General features: G+C 35.0%; 1 protein-coding gene across 2 annotated transcripts in view; it reads right to left on the bottom strand.

The window, feature by feature from the left end:
• TMOD1 (tropomodulin 1) overlaps nucleotides 1-22,977 on the bottom strand; it is a 119,223-nt gene that overhangs the window by 18,750 nt on the left and 77,496 nt on the right. For both annotated transcript variants that reach the window (XM_003761368.3, XM_023497346.2), the window contains exons 4-7: nucleotides 15,086-15,205; nucleotides 7,104-7,193; nucleotides 3,232-3,362; nucleotides 474-581 (exon numbers count right to left, since the gene is read on the bottom strand). In XM_003761368.3, coding sequence (XP_003761416.1) covers nucleotides 474-581; nucleotides 3,232-3,362; nucleotides 7,104-7,193; nucleotides 15,086-15,205 — 449 coding nt within the window. The remainder of the gene's footprint in view (nucleotides 1-473; nucleotides 582-3,231; nucleotides 3,363-7,103; nucleotides 7,194-15,085; nucleotides 15,206-22,977) is intronic.

The following is a 22,977-nucleotide window of genomic DNA, read 5'->3' on the forward strand; positions in this document are numbered from 1 at the left end:
TGATCTGCATACCTACCTTGAAATTGGTGCTGCTATTATGATACTCATTTTACAGATGAGCAAATTGAGGTACACAGAAATTAAGTGAGCTGTGCAGAGTCCCATAGTATATATGTATCTGAGGCCAGATATGAAGTCAGTTCTTCCTGACTCCTAGATTCAGCTCTATCCCCTGTGCCACTAAGATGCCCTGAGAAATTAGTGATTATGGTCCAAAGAGATATTATAAGACATCAATCCTGTCTCTATCACCTAGACCTGCAGCCAACATATATAGCCAGTACAATAGGATCAAGGACTCTCTTCCTACTCCCCAGAATGATTCCTCCCTCCTTAACCCCCTCTTTTTTCTCAGCATTTTGAAGTCAAATAAATGGGTCTCATAAATGGGCATGCAAAACAATCCCAAGCAATGAATGACTCTATTGGCCCAAACATTTCTTTTCATTAGTCAGCAGCCTAAAGATACTTACATATGCAACAGGATCATTACTTCTTGTTCCTACAATGCTGAATTTCTTCACATATGTATTTTCCTTCAGTGCTTCTGCATATGCTTTTAGAGTCGGTATGGGAATGTTCTGTAGGGGAAAACCCATGAGATATACTAGAAGCTTGAATAAAGCAAGAACTGTTAAGTATATATTTTGCAGAACAATCCACCAGCATATTATGGACACCCAAAGACCATAAAATCACTACCATCATCATCATCCTCCAAAATAAATAGGGCCTTCTTTTCAACTGACTAGCAGTCTTTCCAAAGGCAGTGAAATTTGGTCAGAACTTTCTGGGGGAAAATTACCATTATTCAGTCATTTCTGTTGCGTCCAACTTTTCATGATCCCATTTGGGATTTGCTTGGCAAAGATATTTCCTTCTTCAGTTCATTTTATAAATGAGGAAACTGAGGCAAACAGGGTTAAGTGACTTGCCCAATGTCATAGAGATAGTAAGTATCTGAGGCCAGATTTGAAGTCAAGTCTTCCAGCACTTTGAACTACCTACCTGCCCTAACAGGTTCTCACATACATGGAACTGAAGGAATTAAAGACCAAGGGAAAAGAGTACATGGTTAATTTTATAAGTTTAAAACTTCTCCTTTCCTGCCTATTAATGCACTTATTTCATCATATAGTTATGTGTTGCCTTTCCCTTTAAAAAGTACATTCCTTATGAATAGGGCAATTTAATTAAATATATTTATATCTCTAAAACCTGGTACAGTGCCTGGAATTTAGCTAACCTTTATTCACAAGAAATATACATTTTAAAGGAAAAGGCAACACATATAACTATATGAAGAATAAATATATATTGGATAAATATGAATCTCACATTTCACCTTTTTCCACATTATTATTGTACAAATACTGCTGAAATAAGTTAAATAGTTATAGATTGATTAAATTTATCTGGCAATAGCTAATAGCTAACATTTAGAAGCAACCAAGTGGCTTAATGGACCAGGCCTGAAGTCGGGAAGATCTGAATTCAAATCCAGCTTCAGACATTTAGTAGCTGTATGACTATAAACAAGTCACTTAACCTTGTTTGCCTTGTCTGTAAAATGAGTTGAAGGAGGAAATGACAAATCACTCCAGGACATCTTTGCCAAGAAACGGGGCCCGGAAGAGTTGGATAGGACTGAAATGACTTAATGATAACCACAAACATTTATATAGGGCTTACTATGTCCCAGGCATAGTTAGCTAAGCACTTTTTTTTACAAATATCTTGTTTGATCACAACATTCCTGTGAAGTAAGTGCCATTATTACTCCCATTTTACTGATGAATAAATTAGGCAAATGGCAGTTAACTCACTTGCCTAGAGTCATAGAGCTAATAAGTTTCAAGGCCCAATATGAACTCAGGTCTTCTTGATTCTTGGCTCTAACCACTCTATCATCAACTACTCAACCTCTGGCAAGAGGTTACATATTTCCAGCCACATATGTTTCATACCATTTTTCTTTGTGCATATGCCCATAGCATCTATCTGTTACAATGCCAAAAATTCAAGGACACTAGATAGGACTAAAAAATTTTAAAGGCTTTCTTGTCCAGAAATATAATTCTAATTCTTCACAGAGAATCAGGTACAGTGAATTAGGACCATCACAAGCCCTGACATTTCCAATCTAGTTGTTTACCATTTTTGGTAATCACACAAAAGAGGAAAGGAAAAAAAAAACAAGAAAACAGAAGTATCTGGACCAAAATGCATTCCATCAGCTCTGAAAGAAGCAAGACAGCAAGGCAGGCAGGATTGGAACTACACCTATGCAGGGTTCGCTGAAACTCTAGGCTTCCTTCCCCATCCCATTTTCCATGTAAAACTGGAAATTTGAAGCTTGTGAAGGAAAAACAAAAGGCAATTTAGACTTAATTTTAAGTTCTAATATCTTACTGATCTATAATCTCAATAATGTTGGGGTAGTTTCTTTATTGAGGCAGAACTTCCCAGTCCAACTTTTATTGTCTTCTCCCATAAATATAAGCACTAGAACAAAATGGTGATGTCTAGCTCTCAATGCTCCTCTCAGCATCTTTGTAATTTATGCAGCTTCATTGCACTAGATTTGCAAGATAAGGTAGAATGAGATCTGATTTAGCCATGAAGGTCAAGATGAGATGAGTGGTGATGACATTAAGCAACAGCTGGTGAATGAATTTATGTAATAGGATTTAAAAAAAAAATGACACTGTTTTTAAAGGTTAGCCATTATAGCATTTAAAATTCTTAATCCAACAAAGTGCTACCTACAGTAGTGCCTGGCTTTTTATCTCAAATATCTCTCATGTTTTAAATAATATGGACAAGTTTCCAGGTCAAGTGTCAACTGTCAGTGACATACAACTGCACCTGTTATTAATCCATAGCAGAGCTTCTTTTTTGTTCATACTTAAAATTTATGGCATAAGATCTTAAACAAATTAAATGCTAACTAAGCTAATTAAGCATGATGCTTCTTCCTAACAAGGAAATGCAGACTATTGAAATAAATTCTTATTGTTCACTTAACACTTCCTAGCTGTGTGATTCTGGGCAAGTCACTTAACCCCAATTAATTCACACACACACACACACACACACACACACACACACACACACAAAGTAAATCCTTATTGTTCTGTTCAATTATATCCAGACCATTTCCTCAGACATATTTTTAAGTGACTTCTCTTCCCCCCATCCCCACCTGAAATTAAAAGGAGAAATATATACCCGTATATTATTGAGGTTGACTTCTTCAAGTTTGGGATCATTATTCTTTATTCGTTCCAGAGTTTCTTCTATATCTGTTGAATTTGGTTCTTCATCAGGAACTGGTTTATATTGTGTTGGCTTAATAACACCTATTGTATTCAACAAAAAGGGAAATGTCATTTGAAAGAAAAGAAAAAAAATTTTCTTGACTATAACCATTTAAAGACTATTTTTAAAATACCTTTTTTTGAAATTGTAAACATAACAAACATCAACAAATTTGAATATTTCAATGATCAGAAAACAGAAAAGAGAATAGTTAACATATGAAATAGTGTTTGGTAGTATTTCAAGTGTATTTTAAGTTTAACATGAAATTAACACAATTGTCTTGTCTCTGTTCCTCTCTTGAACTGTCTTTTTTTTTTTCTCTCAGCTATGCATTTTTAAATGTGTCACTGATGCTTTTATTTTCTTCTTTTTTTTTTGCATCACTCTCATTACCCACCAACTCCCTTCCTCTTCCCTAGTTGCTAATAACTATAGTTAAACAAGACAAATCACCTATTGTTTTTATCTCTAAATTTATGTCTTTCGGCTTCTTTAGTCTACTATCTCTCTGCCAAATGGTGGTAAACACAGCTTCATTATCAGTCTTCTGAAGGTCTGATTGAGTGCTTCATTGACCATAGCACTGAAATCTTTTAAAGTTGCTTTCCTTTATTTGATGATGATGATGATGATGATGATGATGACAACGTTGACATAACTTGTTTTTCCTGGCTCTGCTCAGTTTGAAGGGACCCCGAAACTCTAAAACTCCTTGAAGGACAAATTCTCCTTGAATCCTGCCACTGTGGGGACCCCACCAGAGGACAAGCAGCTTCATTCTGTTGTTTGGGTGGGGCTGGTTGAGTTTGGAGCTGGAGATACCAATCCTATTGAATTGTAGAAACACCCTATTCAATTAAAGATTTTTTATTCAATTCCAACTCAAGCTGAAACCCAGCTTGTAGATAAAAAGAGCCAACTTGGGGCGCAATCCTTGCAGAAGAGCTATTATGCCATACTTGGCATAGCAAACCTCTGCCTGCTGGGATGAAATTCTCTTCCAGTGTTACCCTCTCTTCACCTATTCCCCTAATGAGACTTGATATCTCTCTGCCGAGACTTTGTCACTAAGGAATTCAGCCTTTCTATTTGTTTATAGCAAAGGCTGACTTCCCAATGCCTATAATAAACCTCTTTTACCAATGGTAAAATTTGGTAAGATTTTTGGGTTTGTAAATTCCTTTATAAAGGATCTTTGCACCACCAGAAGAGGGGTTCCCAAAACTCCCTACCCATGCACCGAATCCCAAGGGGATTTAGGGGAGCCAAACCTCTTCATTTGGTTCCCTGAACCCCAAACCTGCCACTAGTCTCATCATTTAACTCCCTGAGCACTAGGAATCCTAATCTCATTTTGGTTCCCTAAATCTAATCTCATCAAGTTCATCTTACATGCATTCATACAAACCTTCCCTTGTCTTTTTGAATTCTCATGTTATTCTTGCCAGGCATTAATAGTCCATTACATTTGTAGATCAGCTGGTAGGATCAAGCACTAGATCTGGAATCAGGAAGACCTCAATTTAAATTTGGTCTAACACATTTATTTGACTGTGGAACCAGTGGCAAATTTCAATCTTTGTCTGCCTCAGTTTCTATAAAGTTACAATAATAAAAGCACATATCTACTAGGATTGCTATGAGGATCAAATGAAATAACATTTACAATGCATTATATAAATATTAGTTATTTCTATTATTATAATATATCATGTTTTGTTTAACCATGCCTCAATTTGTTTCCAATTCTTTGCTACAACAACAACAAAAATTTGCTATATAATTTTTATATTTATGGGTTCTTTCTCTCTTTCTTTGAGGAGTACTAATGGTATCTCTGTGTTAAAGAGTATGCATATATATCAAATATAGATATAATTTAATTTTATTTAGTGCTTTTAAACATATTATCCCCAATATGTTTAGTGTCTTTTAACTACATATATATTTAATGATGCCTTGTTTGAGACCATTATTGTCATCTCTACTTTTAAAATTTTTTCCTGAGTCATAATAAATTCTATTCTAGTCCCTTATTTTAATTCTGTGTGACTTTTAAGTATGTTTCATATAAATGACATATTGTTGAATTCTATATTCTAATTCATACTATTCCATATTTCACTTCCAGGAGATAGGTAGCAAAATCTTACTGGTTTTAGACTTTAATTATCTGATCCTCTTCTGATTTCCAACCTTCCTATAATGTGATTGTTCAGAGTATCTTCAGGCTTCAGGCCCACTGATCAGATATTGGGTTGGCTTCTGATCCTTGTGTTAAATCCCCACTATGAGCACATTAATTTTGTAATTTTCAAAATTTGTAATTTTTGTGGTTGTATTTTTTGATATGTTGTTTTAATTATTGTTTTAGTATGTTTAGTATGTTTCCTCATTGTCAATTTCTTTGGTAAAACTATCATTTTGACTGACTTTTTGGGGACATTTTTTTTAACTTAGCCTTTTTTTTTGTTTAAATTGTTGCTTCAAAGGTCTGAGGAGTTAATATTTTCCTAGATATATGAATACTCTGTGAACCCTAGGTTTAACAGAAGATGCACAAAGCTGCTCTTCCTGTTTCTAGTCTTGTGTGCTACTTTCAGAGCTTTGTTTCTTCAGGAATGACAAAGCAATTTCTTTGTTGCTCCATAGCAAGAAAAAGTTGATGACTCAAGTCGAACTTTAAAAAGTCATCTATTAAATGTTTATTATATTGGGCATTATGCTAAACATTGGGATACAAGGAAAGGTAAAAATGGTCTCTGCCCTCAAGGAGTTCCCATTATAATGGGTGCACCAACATGCAAACAATTATGTACATCAAAAATATATATAAATGGAAGGCACTCATATTTGAGGTCATGTGGTAAGGGTAGGGAGAATGCAAGGTAGAGAAAAGAACCAGGAAAAATTTTCTAGATTGTAATTTCTTCCCTGGTTTGCTTTCTTCAATCCTCCAGGTAACATTATGTAAATGGAAATTCCCATTATGAATGGTAAAAGTCAAGTTCACCTTTCTCTCCATCTCAGCAACTATGCAACCATGAGCATATGGCAGGTAAAGCACAGCCTGCCTAAGTAAGCCTAAAGTTGCATCTTAGAGCCCTTAGATGCCTCTTCTTTTTTGTTTTTCTTTCCTAAATATGGGGGCTGAACATCAATGTCAAGATTGATGTGTGAAGAGGTTTGGCAATTGTTAATGCTGTAAAGTTATCCATGCATATATCCTGTAAATAAAAGGCTATTAAATAAAAAAAAATTAAATTAAATTAAAAAAAAAAAAGACTGATGTGTGAACAGCTAGAGAAAATGTTTGAGTTTGGCCATTTAGTTCCATACTAGAGCTCTGAAATCACATATCAATCACACAAGATATAGCCAGTGCCAGTCAAATTTTCTTCCATTGTTACAGGGAAACATCAAAGAAAAGTGGATTTCTTCCCACACTTTCCAACTCATAACTCATTATTTGGCCACTTCTGCATTCTTATGTTAGACCAAGAAGCAACAGACCGAAGTCTACTCAGAAATCTTTGAATAAGAAGTACTTTTGCTCAACATTTGGCTGTTCTTTATGTTATAACACCTTCATAGACAAAGTAGAAAGCATCATGATTTATTTTCCCAGTGAAGAAAGTCACATTACAAATATTAATGAATTTTCGCTCACATATAATTAAGGGAAAAAATTTAAAAACATTAATGAAGTTATTCATATCCTATCAGTAACAAGTTATTAAAGTTGTTTTTAAAGGATGCTAAGTACCAATCATACTTACTGTTTAGGCCTTCCTTATTTACTATGGAGCTACTTCCAAGAGCCTCATAGTACTGCTGATTGCTCATCAGAGTATGCATACCAAGAATAGCTATAGGGACAGAGAGGTAGAGAAAAAAGAAAATAATTTATTGACAATTCTTTCAAATTGTAACAGATGGAATTGACAGGAGACAACCCCCATACCAAGAAAATTATTTTTCATGTCAAAACTACATTAAACTTCTACAAAATTTTGTTTACATCCAGATGGGGAGTGGGGAAAGTTCTAGGTCTGGAGTCAAGAAGAACAGAGTTCAAATCCCTCCTCAAACACTTACTAACTTGTGTGACCCTTGGCTAGTCACTTAACTTCTGTCACAGCCTCAGTTTCCTCTTCTGTAAAGTAGGAGTCATAACAATTGCTGTTATGACTACCTCACTGGGTTGTTGTGAGAATCAAATGAGATCATATTTCTGAAGTATTTAATACAGTGCTTGGCCCATAGAAAATGCTTAATATATAATTATTCACTCATTTGATTCTTGAATTGATGGGGCCAATTTTTTTTTTAATCACCTGGCTGGTAAGTTTTTAGTGATGTATTTAGCTAAGGCAATCATTAGGAATAAATGTACAATCCTTTCCTAGGTTTATACTTAAAGCCTTTTTAGTTTGTGAGCAAGTCTCAGAGGCAGCTAGGTTACACAGTGAATGGAGTGCCAGCCCGGAGACAGAAAGACTCTTTCTAAATTCAAATCTGGTTTAGACACTTACTACCTGTGTCTCTTTGGGCAAGTCACATAATGTATTTGATTTAATTATCTCATCCATACAATGAGCTGCAGAAGGAAATGCAATAGATGATACAGTAGCCAGGAGATAATAGAAACCAACTGTGAATGTATCAAATCACTCCACTATTCAGAAAGAATTATATTTGGAATAAAATAGCAAGTATTTATTCATTAGCTTAATGGTAAATATAACTATGTAAAACTGGTAACTATGTAACTGGTAAAAATAACTATGCAGTGGTTTGGTTATCAGGAGACATATGTTCTCCTTTTGGCTCCCCTGTAAATTATCTTTGTGATCTTGAATAAGTCAACTAAACTCAGGCACAGTTTTCTTATCTATAAAATGGGGGATAGAGCAGAGGAAAGAATTGAATTAGAAAGTCCCTTCTAGCTCCAAACAAATGATAATTATAACTGGAGTACTATACCACAGATACATTTTCTTTTTCTATTATATACATTGCATGAAGCTGGGAATGAAAATAGATGACTTTTGTTTAAAACAATAACAGCAAAAACAACAATAAAACTTCCCAACTCACAAGAAATGATCTCTGCAGTTTTGTTTCATTTTTGGCAGATAATGGACCACAATGAATTAGCCCTGGTGAACTGTGCCCACTTGATTTAAAACAAAACACCAAGACTTCATCTAAAACTCAAAAAGAGCTATTTTTGAACTCTGAAAAAGAACATCTTGTTCTTTTCTCTGTTTTTGTTTTGACATAGTTTCCTCTGTTCCTAGTTCTGCTTAGAACTCAGGGAGATAAGACACAACCCTATGTTTTTCAACTGTCAACCTGGTGGCTTGTGAATAATGGCTTCAAACTGTGGAGAGGGGAGGCACCCAACTCTACTTGTTGAATATACACCTCTCCTCTGCCAGTCTGTCTAAACTAGGCTCCCTGTATTTAGTCTCATTTCTTATTTGACTTTCACTTTAAAGAATAACAACAAGTGATATTTATAGAGTGCTATATATTTGCCAAACCCTTTACATACATTGTCTCTTTTGATACTTCCAACGATTCTGTCAGGCCAAATCATCATGATTTTTATTCCCATTTTATGGATGAGGAAACTGAAGGATTTTTTTTATTTTAATTTTAAACTTAAATACAAAATGAGAAAAGAAAAACAAAGTTAATATGCACATAGCAGACCATAGGAGAAGATTTAATAAAAAACAATAAATTTTCTTTTCAAGAAAACCTATATAATAAACACTACATATTGTTTTCAAAGCTGCCCAGCTTTCCTTTCTTCCTTGTTTCTTTTGTTCTCTGTTGTATACTTTTTACTTTACTTTTTTTTTACTCCTCTTCCTCTTCCCCCACTGCAAAGAAGACTACAATTAAGCATGCATATAAATATATATATATATATACACAGATATACACAGATACATGTATTAACATACACATATGTACACATATACACTCATATGCTTAAGACCATACTATGCTTATTTCCACTGTCATCTGTTTCTCTGAGGGTATATAATATCTTCCTTCATAAGTCCAAGTCTTTCCATGTTTTTCTAAATCAACCACCTTTCCTATACCACAGAAGTATTCCAACATCCTACCTGAGTTTCTATGAAAGGTTTTTTCCCCAATTTTCTGCATTCTTCCTATTCTTGGCTACATAGATTTTATTTATACAAGAAAACTTTAATTTAAAATAATCAAAATTATCCTCTTTACACTTCAACTATGCTTTTCCTTATAATATGATATAAAATCTGGTACTGCTGAAACTACTTCCTTTACATTTTTCCCTGGTTTCTTAGAAAGAAATTTTTGCTTTTCCAAGTGAACTTTCTTATTAATTTTTTAACTCAGTAAAATAATTTTCAGTAAACTGGAATGATACTGGATAAGTAGGTAAATTAGGTAAAACTCTCATTTTTAAGATTATAGAAACTGTTTTAAAGGGGCTAAGAATTTGCCTGAGGTTACAAAACTAGTAAATGTCAGAGAATTAAGATTATAACCCAAGTCTCTTTTTGCTCTAAGTGTAATGTTCTTTCCATTACATATAGATGATAAGACATTAGGAAATTGGGACAGAGTGAGATCTTTAGGGATGACATATATGGATAATTAATGTAACCTATATTAGGGAAACTAGGTGGCACACTGGATAGAGTACCAGGCCTAGAGTCAGGAAGTTGTAATTTAGTCATTTCAGTCATGACTCTTCAAAGCCCCTTTTTGGAATGGTTTGCTATTTCTTTCTCTAACCCATTTTACAAATGAGGAGACTGAATCAAATAGGGTTAAGTGACTCACTTCACACAACTATTAAATGTTGGAGACCAAATTTGAACTTAGGTGTTCTATCCACTATACCACCTAACTGCCCCAGAGTAACTGTCCTGAGTTGTCAGCCAAAGAGGCAAATGCAATTTAGGCTGTGTTAGGAGAGACATAGTGTCCAGAATTAGAGAGAGAAATAGAGACTCGCTATATTTTGCCCTAATCAAATCCCATCTGGGGTATTAGGTTTAGTTCTGGCCATTACATTTTAGGAAGAACAGTGGTAAGCTAAAAACACAGAAGGACATCAAATGCTAAAGAGCCTCAAGTTCATGCCATTTACTCTCTGGTGAAACAAACTGACTTGGAAAAGAGGAGATTTACTTATCAGGGGGAAAAGGGAGATCTGTCTTCAAGCATTTGTAGAAAACAGATTTGTTTAGGTTAAATCCTGTCCAGAAGTGGAATGGACTACCTCAGGATGGTCCTTTCATTGAAGGTTTTCAAGCAAAATCTGATAACTATTTTTCACTGATATTATGCTTGGTATTCTTAGTCAAGTATAGGTTGAACTAGATGGTCTTGGAGGTCCCTTCCAAAACTGAGATTCTGTGATTTCCACCTTTGTGCCTGTATTCATGCAATCCCCACTCCCTAAATAACTTCTACAAAATACTATCCAATTATATAATATATAATGTATTAATACTATCAAAACTCAGCTCACATCTTCCTTCCTCAAGAGTTCTCAAAGTTATTCTGTAGTCTATACTCTTTTAAGTTAATAGGCACTCATTATATCATTATATCATAATTAAAAAAAAAAAACCTTTGATTACATCAGCTCCTGATAAGGAATTTGCTTTACCAAGATAGATAAATAGCTTCTCTGAAAATTATTGTCTCAGTGAGTGTTTTCAGGTGAAGTTACTTGCCCCCAGCTACTATTTGTCAGAAGCAGGTCTTAACCTAGTTCTTCATCATTCTGGGGACCACTGTTTATTCAATAGATTCTTTCAGTTCTTCCCATGACAGCATATGGCAAAAAGTCTCTTCCAGGTCTAAGAACCTGTAATACTTTGGATGAATTAAACTCTACAAATGTCAGTTTTATGGAAATGTGAATCAAGTTCTAAAGCTAAGAAATCCAGTTTTCTTACAGTTAAGGGAATATTTTTGTCAGAACCCAGACACATGAGTTAATTTGTTTTAAGTTAACATCCACTACAGGAATGGGTCAACATTCTTTTAGTCCAGTTTCTTAAAAACAAATGATCACTGTTCTTTCCAAACCCCACTGCTGGCCCCAAATTAATGTGTTTGTTGAAAGAGTATTGGTCTTCGAGTCAGATAAGCTGGTTGCAAATCTGAGTTCTGGCACATATCAATTTAGCTCTGTATTTCTGAGTAAGGTGCTTGAATTAACTGAGCTTTTTTCCTCCTCAGTCTAATGGGGACAATAGGACTTATAATACATATTTCAGAGAGATGGTATGTGGAATTACTTTGAAAACTCTGAAATGTTATATAATTGTAAGCTAATATTCATACCAATAAATTTAGTTTACCATCTAGTTATTCATCAAGTTAGTTACCATATAGTTATTCATCAAATTTTTTATGCCTTTAAATATAACCAAAACATTTTTTTAAAGTACCTACTTTTGTCATTTGAGGTTTTCCCCATTACTCACACACTTAATCTATCTTAAAAATAAAGTCTTTTCCCCTACAAGTTGGCCAAATTGGATGACAGTCATCACACAAAAAAGGATTCTTATGGTATTTCACACAGAGAACTTTCTGTTAGGATAATTGAGAGGTGCTGCTAGGGTCAAACATCTTTCCACGAAAGAATTTTTCAGTTCATCAGAGGCAGTATATTCTAAAGTCTTTTCTGGATGTCTCCAACTATGAATCCAAATCTCCAAAATATAATAATAATAACTCCTAAGGATGAAGCTAAGGTTAATGAATCCTCTCCTCTTTGGGAGAAATATGGTCATATGACAGCTTCAGTTCAGTGGATAATGAGTAGATGGAAATATAATAAAGAAAACAGAGGAAGCCTTCCTCAAATCCTTTTAATTATAGTACCTTCCCTCTGTTAATCATTTCTTATGTATACTGTATATAGCTTGCTTTGTATATATTGGTTTGCATATTGTCTCTTCCATTAGATTGTGAGCTCCTTGAAGCAGAGAGTATATTTTGCCTCTTTTTGTATCTTTAGTGATTAACACAGTACTTAGCACATAATAGAAGTTTAATAAATGTTGATTGATTGACCCCAGGAGTGTGAAAAAAGAAATAAAGAAAGCAGATCACAACCTAATGACATGATCTGACCAAGCAATGAAATTGGTAGGGACTTGGGAAGTGTTCTGAACAAATTTTGACTAAAAATTTCCCTTGAAGTCTAGGATAGCTTTGAGAGATTCTGTAATTAGGGAGATTATGTTGACTATTCAATGCTCTTGTCTTTGTGTATTCAGTGCAGGTGGTTTGAATGAGTTGAATTAGAATGAGAAAATTATTTTCAGTTTCTACTGGATACCTCCATATTTCATGCAAATCACCTCTTAGTGATTTAGAGTTTATTTTGTTGTTATTGTTGTTCTACTTTTGCCTTTTGCATTTATACTACATTTATTTCCTTTTAACTATACCTCCCCCCTTCCCAATCATTAAAGCTTCCTTATAACAAAACCAAAAGAAAAAAAAAGTCAAAAGCAATAAATAGAAATATAACTAACTGCATATAGAATTTTTCATATGCATATTCCTAACTTTCCTTAGTGTGAAAACACATGTTTTCTTATCAGTTCTTAAGAACAAAGATTCATTGCAGTTCTTCAGAATTTGGCTGCTTTTTACTGAACTTATCAGGCTACATTTCAGTAAATATGGTTTAGTGATGTTTCCTTGAGAGAGGGGGAAGTACATCATGATGTAATTACAGCTTGGTGATCCCATGTGAATGCAAACAAAGTCATTGAGGTCTTGGTATATTATACCAACTGTTTGAAATGAGTGTGGAACTTATAGTTTAATTTAAGCATGCTAGAAGAAAAGCCAAGCAAAAGACTGTGAAGAGCATCTTAAGAAGGAAAAAAACATTTTGCACTTGGGTCATGCAAAAAAATTATATATGTGTATATATATATATATGTATATACATAAGATATATATGAGGAGAGGTACGTAGATATATCATACACACACACACACACACACACACACACAGAGTGAGGCAGCTAGGTGAAGTGAATAGAACACCTAGAGGCAGTAAGACCTATGTCCTTGAGTTCAAATCTGGCCTTAGACACTTACTAGATGTGTGACTATGGGCAAGTTACTTAACCGTGTTTGCAAGGGTTTAAAAGATTTGAAAAATCCAGTTCTTCATCTGTAAAATAAGCTGGAGAAGGAAATGGTAAATCACTTGAATATCTCTGCCAAGAAAACTCCAAATGGAATGATGAAGAGTCAGACATGATTGAACAACAACAATAAATACACACACACAGAGTTAAAAAGTGGATTTCTGATTGAATTATTATGGATACTGTGATACTACGACCAAGGCACAATAAGCTACTCTGAGACTAGCTTGGAAGCAGGAAATTTAGTGCTGGTCAAATAACTTTAAGTACTTAATTATAGTTCCCTGTTGCATCTATTTTAAACTTATTTTTCCTTGGTAAATAGAATCCCAGGCCAAAAACAACAAAAATATATTTGTGGCCTATGGTTTAAAAGAGAGATGATAGGTTGGTTGACTTCCCCAGCATTTGAGGAAATTCTACTGATAGTGGTTTGGAATACAGGAAGAGACTTAGCCATGGTGGTCACATGGAACTTCAAGCTCAGGACTATTCAGATTATCTAAATCCTAATGAAATAATATACTCAGGGCACAGAGTGAGGAATTCCTTCATAAAATTTTTCTTAAACATACAGGTGAGTCTACAGAAATTTTAAATGACTTGTTCAAAGACTTATAGCACATTTTAACCCAGGATTTTCCCTCTTTGATTTTGGCTCCCTATCTACATCTTGATAGTTTTCCACATGGATGTATAAAGGATAATTCCCAACATAAGGATTATTTAATGTTCATAAACTATGCCTTGAGTCATAGAACAAATATTTCCTCAGCTAATTGAATTTGTTTTATGTAATATTAAACTTAAAGAACTATTAAAGTGGAGACTAAATTATTTCCTACAAATTCCAACAGCAAACTTAGAGAATTTCACAAACTGAAAGAGAATGTATTCAATGATGGTCTGTGCTAATGAAGTGCCTGCAATTGCATTCTAAGATCCTGAGATTTTCTATCAATAGCAGACAGTGTAATGTAGTAGAAAGCGCTATACTTATTTTTATAACCAGAGTACCTGAGTTTGATAAGAGGTTCTCCTGGCTCCATTGTTGTTTTGTCAATTAATCATGTCTAACTGGGCAAAGATACTGGAGTGGTTTGCCATTTTCTTCTCTATCTCATTTTACAGATGAAGAAACTGAGGCAAACAGGGTTAAGTGACTAGCTATTAAGTGTTTGAGGCAGAATTTGAACTCTTCTTGATTTCAGGTCCGGCACTCCATTCAATGTGCCACCTAGCTACCCTCTAAGTGATGGGGATACAGAGACAAAAGATAAACCCTGTCTTCAAAGAGCTTTCAATTTAATAATAACAGAATAATGCCAAGTAATTCTTTATGAAAATGAAGTAAGCAATGGTTCTTTTTCTAATAGAATTTAATTACCAAAGCAAAATCCCATCACAATATAACTTAACCAAATTCAAACTTCCTAATTTCCAGAATATAGTCTAGTTTAAATTAAAAGGAAAACTTTTTTTGGGAAGTTTTTAGCAAACTACTAAATATGAGTAGATGCAAAAATTATTTAAAATGCTTCTGAGACATTTCTTACCTGCAATGTCACAAAGTTCTGCATCAGATGCATTGGCTAGAGCCTCCTCTAATTCTGGTTCTAGTGTCACACTTTCCAGAACAGGATCCATTGGCTTTTGCTTGGGGACCCATATTTTCCCTGTAAATAAATAATGTCAGTTATAATTCAGTTGCCCAACAATCGTTTTAAAATAGCAGGATGGCAAGGGGAGGACTCTGATTTGTTTATTAGGAAGAAGTTTATTGACATGATTACAATGCATGCTTTGAACCTGAATATCACCCTAAAGTTTCTAAAGAAAGAAGGACTCTTAGAATGTATCGACTCAGTGACTAGACAAAGACTGCACTTAAGTCTTGTAGTCTTGAGACTATTGCTAATGCATCATTTCAAGGCTTTCGTTAACATAAAGTATTAAGGACATATGCCTGCCATAGTGAACATGCTTTGATGTGTCCACATTTCAGCACTTATAACTGTCTATGAAAATATTTGCTATGGAGAAGTCAAATTGGTAGAATTAAAGTGGTAAAGTTGACAAAAAGAAGAAAAATGACAAATATTGACTGGGACTTTTGGAAAATTGACATATTAATGCATTATTAGTTGAGCTTTGATTATTCCCTGTCATTTTGGAAAGTAATTTGGAACTATCAGCCTAAAGTTACTAAATTGTACATGATTCAGTGATACCATTACTAGATCAAATACTACTACTAGATTACAGGTTCATAAACTTGTAACCAAGAAAATAAAAGAAAGAGGAAATGGATCAGTATATATAAGTTTATTTATGACACTTCTTCTTGTACTGGTAAAGAACTGGAAATGAAGGAAGAGCCCATCAAATGGAGAATAGCTAAACAATTATGCTATATAAATGTAATGGAAAACTGTCATGCTTTAAAAAATTATGAAAGATACAATTTCAGAAAAACCTGGAAAGATTTGAATGAACTGCTATAATGATAGAGCCATAAGCAGAAGAACAATTCCTATAAATATAATAAACACTTTGAAGACAACTTTGAAAAACTTAAAAATTCTCATCAAGGAAATGAGCAAACACTTTCAGAGTACTGATGAAGCATGCTACATACTTTCTGATAAAGAGGTAACATTCTCAGTATACAGATTAAGATATATATTTTACAGAAATAGTCAAGTTGATTTTTTTTTTTTACTTTAACAGATATATTTAGAATATGGGTAGAAAGAAAATCCATTTTTGTTAATTGCAAAAAAAAAAAACCCAAATGAATGAATGAATGAATAAATATTTTTTAAAAAGAACAACATTCACAAGATTTATCCCTAGTTTAATTTCTGGGCAATCTGGACAAATCCTGGATTTTTGTGAACTATATAAACCACTGTGGAATGCACCTGCCTTCAAGAACCTCTGAGCCTAGAATAGCCCCTTCTCCCAAGTCATGAGGTCTGTGTAAGCCAAGGAAAGTCTTAAAAATTTGAACAAGAATAGAGTAACACTTGATACTTGGGTTTGCCAAAGCTAATTTCTGCTTCAGTTGTCTACAATTCACAAAGTGCGGTCAAGAAATATGTCCCAGTTATATCCTAAAGAGATTATAAAGAAGGGAAAGGGACCTGTATGTGCACGAATGTTTGTGGCAGCCCTTTTTGTAGTGGCTAAAAACTGGAAACTGAATGGATGTCCATCAGTTGGAGAATGGCTGAATAAATTGTGGTATATGAATATTATGGAATATTACTGTTCTGTAAGAAATGACCAACAGGATAATTTCAGAAAGGCCTGGAGAGACTTACACGAACTGATGCTGAGTGAAATGAGCAGGACCAGGAGATCATTATATACTTCAACAACAATACTATATGATGACCAGTTCTGATGGACCAGGCCATCCTCAGCAACGAGATCAACCAAATCATTTCTAATGGAGCAGTAATGAACTGAACTAGCTATGCCCAGAAAAAGAACTCTGGGAGATGACTAAAAACCATTACATTGAATTCCCAATCCCTATATTTATGCACACCTGCATTTTTGATTTCCTTCACAAGCTAATTGTACAATATTTCAGAGTCTGATTCTTTTGTACAGCAAAATAACGTTTTGGTCATGTATACTTATTGTTATCTAATTTATATTTTAATATATTTAACATCTACTGGTCATCCTGCCATCTAGGGGAGGGGGTGGGGGATAAGAGGTGAAAAATTGGAACAAGAGGTTTGGCAATTGTTAATGCTGTAAAGTTACCCATGTATATATCCTGTAAATAAAAGGCTATTAAATAAAAAAATAATAATAATTCCTAAAAAAAAAAAAAAAAAAGAAATATGTCCCAGGGGGCATGCAATCAATCAAATTGAGGGCAACAACATAGGTAATACCCCACCCTCCTCAGAATAGTCATCATGGAGTTTTGTCTGCAACACAACCACATCCATCTTGTCCTCCAACATTCCTCATTTTGAGTCTGATGTTCTTTAGAGCAGTTATCACTTAAAAGATACCCAGACATCCAGAGCAGTAGCTATGAAGAAGTCACTGGAAAATGCTTTCTCCTCTCCCAGATCCTCATTTTACATTAATAGATAACGTTTTTTGTTTTGTAGGCAAACTTCCTGCTCTTCATTTTGGTTGAGACATAATGAGTCACAGAGAATGAGTAAGCATGGATGAGTACAAATTTCATTAAATTATCTCTCCCAAGAAAACCCTTTTACAAATTTTCCTGTTATTGTTGATGATGCTACCATTGTTCCAGTCACCCAAGTTCACAGTGTCATCTTCAACTCATCCATCATCCATCTCTCCTCCTCTTCTTCTTCTCCTTCTCCCTTCTCCTTCTCCTTCTCCTTCTCCTTCTCCTTCTCCTTCTCCTTCTCCTTCTCCTTCTCCTTCTCCTTCTCCTTCTCCTTCTCCTTCTCCTTCTCCTTCTCCTTCTCCTTCTCCTTCTCCTTCTCCTTCTCCTTCTCCTTCTCCTTCTCCTTCTCCTTCTCCTTCTCCTTCTCCTTCTCCTTCTCCTTCTCCTTCTCCTTCTCTTCTTCTTCTCTCTCTCTCTCTCTCTCTCTCTTTCTCTTTCTTTCTCTCTCCCTTTTTGCTAAGGCAATTGAGGTTAAGTGACTTGCAGAGGGTCACACAGGTAAGTGTTAAGTGTCTGAGACCAATTTAAATTCAGGTCCTCCTGACTCCAGGGCTGGTGCTCTATCCACTGTGCCACCTTTCTGCCCCTCCTTACTCTCTTTAGCTTCAAATATCTAATCAGTTGCCAAATCTTTTTGTTTCTGTAGCCACAACATCTTTTGTATCTGTCTCCACCCTAAGCAAACAGCCTCCATTCTAGTTCAACAGCCTCAGCACCTTTCTACTGGATTACTGAAATAACCTTCCCAACCTTCCCAACACACAATCAAACACACTGTATAGGGGTATACAATAAAAAAAAATTATAGATTGTTGATTTAGTAGAATATCTTTGGGTGCTTCAATAGGTTCATAAGATGGAATGATTGATGTGAGAGTTTGGGATTCAGGAATCTACTACCTCCACTTTACCAGTCTGAGGAATGCCATTTCCTCCATTTCCATTTCATGGAATGAATCTGAATTTGAACAAGGTGAATTTTGTGGTCTGGGATTCTAAAAGAAAATAACTGATTCAATTATATCTGGATGCCTATTTTTCATTCACTGCCTTCTGTGATGTGAATGAAATTTGTTTGTTTGAACAAAGCTCTTTGACAGAGATCATGGCACATTCCACTTGATCTAGGGGACTAGATTTAGCTGTAAGCAGCATGAATTATAAAGTGCCCAATGATAATTACAGATCCTTAATTTTCTGTTTTTTTATTCACCCCTATCCACTTCATCTTTTAAATGGGTTCAGTGATTTTGATGGTGATGTGGGTATTTGTGCACAAGAATACTGGTAACGTCAAAACTAATCAGATACTGTAAACATCTATCTGGCATAGAGGGACAAGGAACCAAATCGGATTTATATAATTATGTGGTATGTGGTTATTTTAAAGTTAGAAATTTTATATTTACACTTTTAAATTTATAGTTATTATGGAAAACAAATAAAAAATAATTTAGAACTATAAAATTCTATATAAAATCAAGATAATGATTATAATATGACATTCCCTAATGTTCTGTGGATAAAGTCTTAACTTCTTAACAGATTTTAAAGCCTTATATCTTACATATTATGACCTTATCTTTTCCTTAATTCCCAACACTAATCCTTCATTGTAGTAAGGCTAGTCCTCTCTGTCTTATAACAACGCTATGTGCAATCCTCCTTCATGATTTTCCTTATGCTATTCTATCTGCCTGGAGTGTCCCACCTCCCCTATGCACCTATCCATCACATTGAAAAAGCACATCATCCACAAAGTCATCCTCGATTACTATAGTCCTTTAGAAGTAGCCCCTAGTGAGTTAGAAGTAGCTCCTTTACTGAAATCAAGAGTCAGCATAAAAACAAAATTCTTCAAACACAGGGTACAATGTGAACATTAGTTCATATAGTATTCATTTAGTTCATAAAGTATTCCCACCAATCCAAAAACAACAGCTAGAGCTGAGACTACTCTTCTTTATCAGTATCTCTTTAGATAGAACAACAAAGGAATGGCTGTTAAACAATGTGTCTCAAATTTTCCTTTACCTTCCTGAATAAATGTATACTGTTATATAACAGATGTTCTCTGAATTGCTGAAACTGAGCTAATTGCTCTGCGTTAGTAAGACAAATTATTTCATATTTGTTGGAAGCAATGGGTTTTGGCTTCCTTTAAATAATTTGAGAAGATATCTTCTAGGCACTGTCAGACTGATAAAAAGCAGTTCTCCCTTGTAAAATAAATGGATGCTGCAAAGCAGTCCACACTCTGAGCAGTTTGTAATCTCATAACACTTTTTTGTTGTTGTTATTTTTTATGAATTGCAGAACAAATCTAAAGTAAATTCTAGTTTTATTTACTCTACACACAAAGGGACACACACATTGTTAGTACAACGGAGAATCAGTGTGACAGAAATGGGAGGACAGAAAGGAGCTGGGAACCTGTGCCAGTAAACTCTTCAGTATTTCTCCTTAATGGGACTGTAATCAGCTCTCATATTTAAGCCACAGGGAGCAATTGACATTGCTGATATTAGATCCTTTGATCTTGAGACTGGCCCCATAATTCTGCTGGGTTGTAGAGTAAAGTGATTGTTTGGCAGCAAGACAAGAATTCAAGTAGGACCTAACCTGGGAAGGGAGAGGGAGAGGAGCAGTTTGGAAATTCATGAAATCATAGATTTAAAACTGGAGGAGATCTTGGAGGACATTTACTCTAATCTCTTTGTTTCACAGATAAAGAAACTGGTCTTGGATAATTTGCCCAAGTTTATCCAGGTAGTAAATATCAAAGGTTGGATTTGGAAACCACTTCCATATCCAGAGCTTTTCCCACTAATTCTTTTCCTTTTTGTCTATTCTTTACCAGAAAACTGCTACTCTGAAGAGGACTAGAAGGCCTATACCATTTACTATCATTATGATTGTGATTATTGTTGTTAGTATTGCTGCTGTTATTATTACTATTATTGCATTGGCTATGTTTTGTATATCTGAGTTGGAACCCCCTGAAACAAATAGCAGCAGTGACAGCAGCATCACTGTCATCACTGTCATCACTGCCATTTATATGTACTTTAAAGTGTGCAAAACATTTTAAATGGATTACCTAATTTGATCCTCCCAGTCATCTCATGAGGAAGCACTACATGTATTTCCCTTCTAAAAGAGAGAACTGAGGCATATTTAAGGGACCAGGGCACCCCAACTATTAAATATTTGAAGTGAAATTCTGTCCCATGACAGTCCCATGAATTATGCATTCTATCATACCTGGGTCTAAAAAGACACATAATTAATTATTCTTGATTGCATGATAGCATAAAAATACTGACATAAAGTACCAACAATACGGGTAATCAATTTTCTACTGCCTGTGATAGTATGAATATAGCCTAGTAGCAAACATCACTATCAATGAAACATCTGAGTCTTAGAAACACTGAGGTCAAATCAGAACAGTCAGAGCTTTGGTATTTAATCTCTGGGATGAGTCTGAGTCATATATTTTCTTCTTCTCCCTTTTCTATCTACCCTCTAAGTGTTCTCTGATCAATTTCTTCTCATGAGGCAATAATTATGTGGAGACTCAGTAAATAAATTGTGTTTGACAAACTAAAAACAATTTCATTAGGAGGAGGATGGGATCAGGGTAGTAGTGACTGGCTTAGCAGCTGCTAAATTCTCTGTTACCCTCTCTTTCCTTCTATACTAAAGAACCAAAGAGGAGTTTCTCCTCTTCCATTTAGAACTGTTTTGAAAGTTAGTTTTTCTTCCTCTTCCTTTGTACAGTTTTATCACTTCCCAATAGTGATACTAGTACAATGGAAAATGCATTGACTTTGGAATCAGGGACCTGAATTCAAATAGACTTACTGCCTTTGTGATGTTGGGTAAGTTGTTTTTTCTTACTCGGACTTCAGCTTTCTCCTTTCCAAGGTAAGGAAGTTAGACTAGATGGCCTCTGAGGTCCTTTCTAGATCTACAATCTCATAATACTATCCCCCTTTCTGTAACAATTTAAGCAAACAGACTCGGCATTTCTGACAAATACCAGGCTGCTGTGAGCCTCAGACATTAGGGAACAGTCAGGAAGTCGTTGCCTACTGTTCTTTCTGTATCATGATGAAAGTTACCTGACAGCATAAAGCCGAACAACAAAAGGCAAAAAACAGAATCAGAGAAGAAACTGGGGTATTCCAGAGAAAAATTAAAAGGTGATTTTTTGGAGATGATTAGGAAAAGAAAGCATGCTTGGAATACATGGTATCCAAGGAAAGACTACCATGGGGATGGAAGAGCACCAGAAACAAGTATAATATAGAATTTACAAATATTCCCAATTTAATTATCTATTTTATAACTCATACTATTTACTCAATACTAACATTAAAGTGTTTGTGTTTTTAAAAAAAAGCCAACAACTTTTTGATTCTTTGATTTATAAAAAATGGCTTGGCCTAGTAGTCAGAAAAGTGTTCCTGAAGTAAGGATTTAATTCCTGCCCTATGCAAAGTAAGTCACATGACTTTTCAATGCTCCAGGAACCCCTCCCTGAGTATAAGTAAAAGATAAGTTGCCTATTTGCATTAGTAGAAGATCATCAGAGATCTATATGAGGGGATCCAAAGACCCAGGGAAAAATCACTGGTTCAGGACTACTAGCTCTACTTCTTTTGTTCCCCTTTCTAGCCCAGAGACACTCATATAAGTAGATGCTGATTAGAAAACTGCTGCTTTTCTTAGGCCAACAGTTTTCTAGTAAATGGAAAGAGTTTTCCCTCCCTCCTTTTCTCCCTGTCTCTGTCTCTGCCTCTATCTTTCTGTCTCTCTCTGGCTCTGTCTATCCATGTCTCTCTCTCTCTCTCCTTCCATTTATTTCCAATGATTCCTTCCCTCAAGTTCTCTTCTTTTCTTCTCCTTCATTCTGGAGTTGTCCTTTCTCTTTTGTTGTTTACTCCCATCCCAGGGGGACGTAATCAGTGTAGTCTAAAACACAACTAGCCTTCCAAAAGATTCTTTCACCTATCCAGGAATGATATACAGTAGCACTATTTGTTGCACGAAATTTAATGTCATATAATCAACAAGGGAGAGATAATATGGCAGAAAAGATGATCCACTTAAGTCTGAATCCCTGTTCTATCACAAATTAGTGACAACCTTTCTGAGTAATGGTCTCCTCAACTATAAAAGGGAGGAAGCAATATCTCTTATGACTTCCTCAAAGATTTAGTGTGAGATAAAATCAGATAAAATGAGTCACTATCTGTCAAAGACTATAAA

Source organism: Sarcophilus harrisii, chromosome 1 (assembly GCF_902635505.1).
Source record: "Sarcophilus harrisii chromosome 1, mSarHar1.11, whole genome shotgun sequence".
In the NCBI taxonomy this organism is placed as follows: Eukaryota; Metazoa; Chordata; class Mammalia; order Dasyuromorphia; family Dasyuridae; genus Sarcophilus; species Sarcophilus harrisii.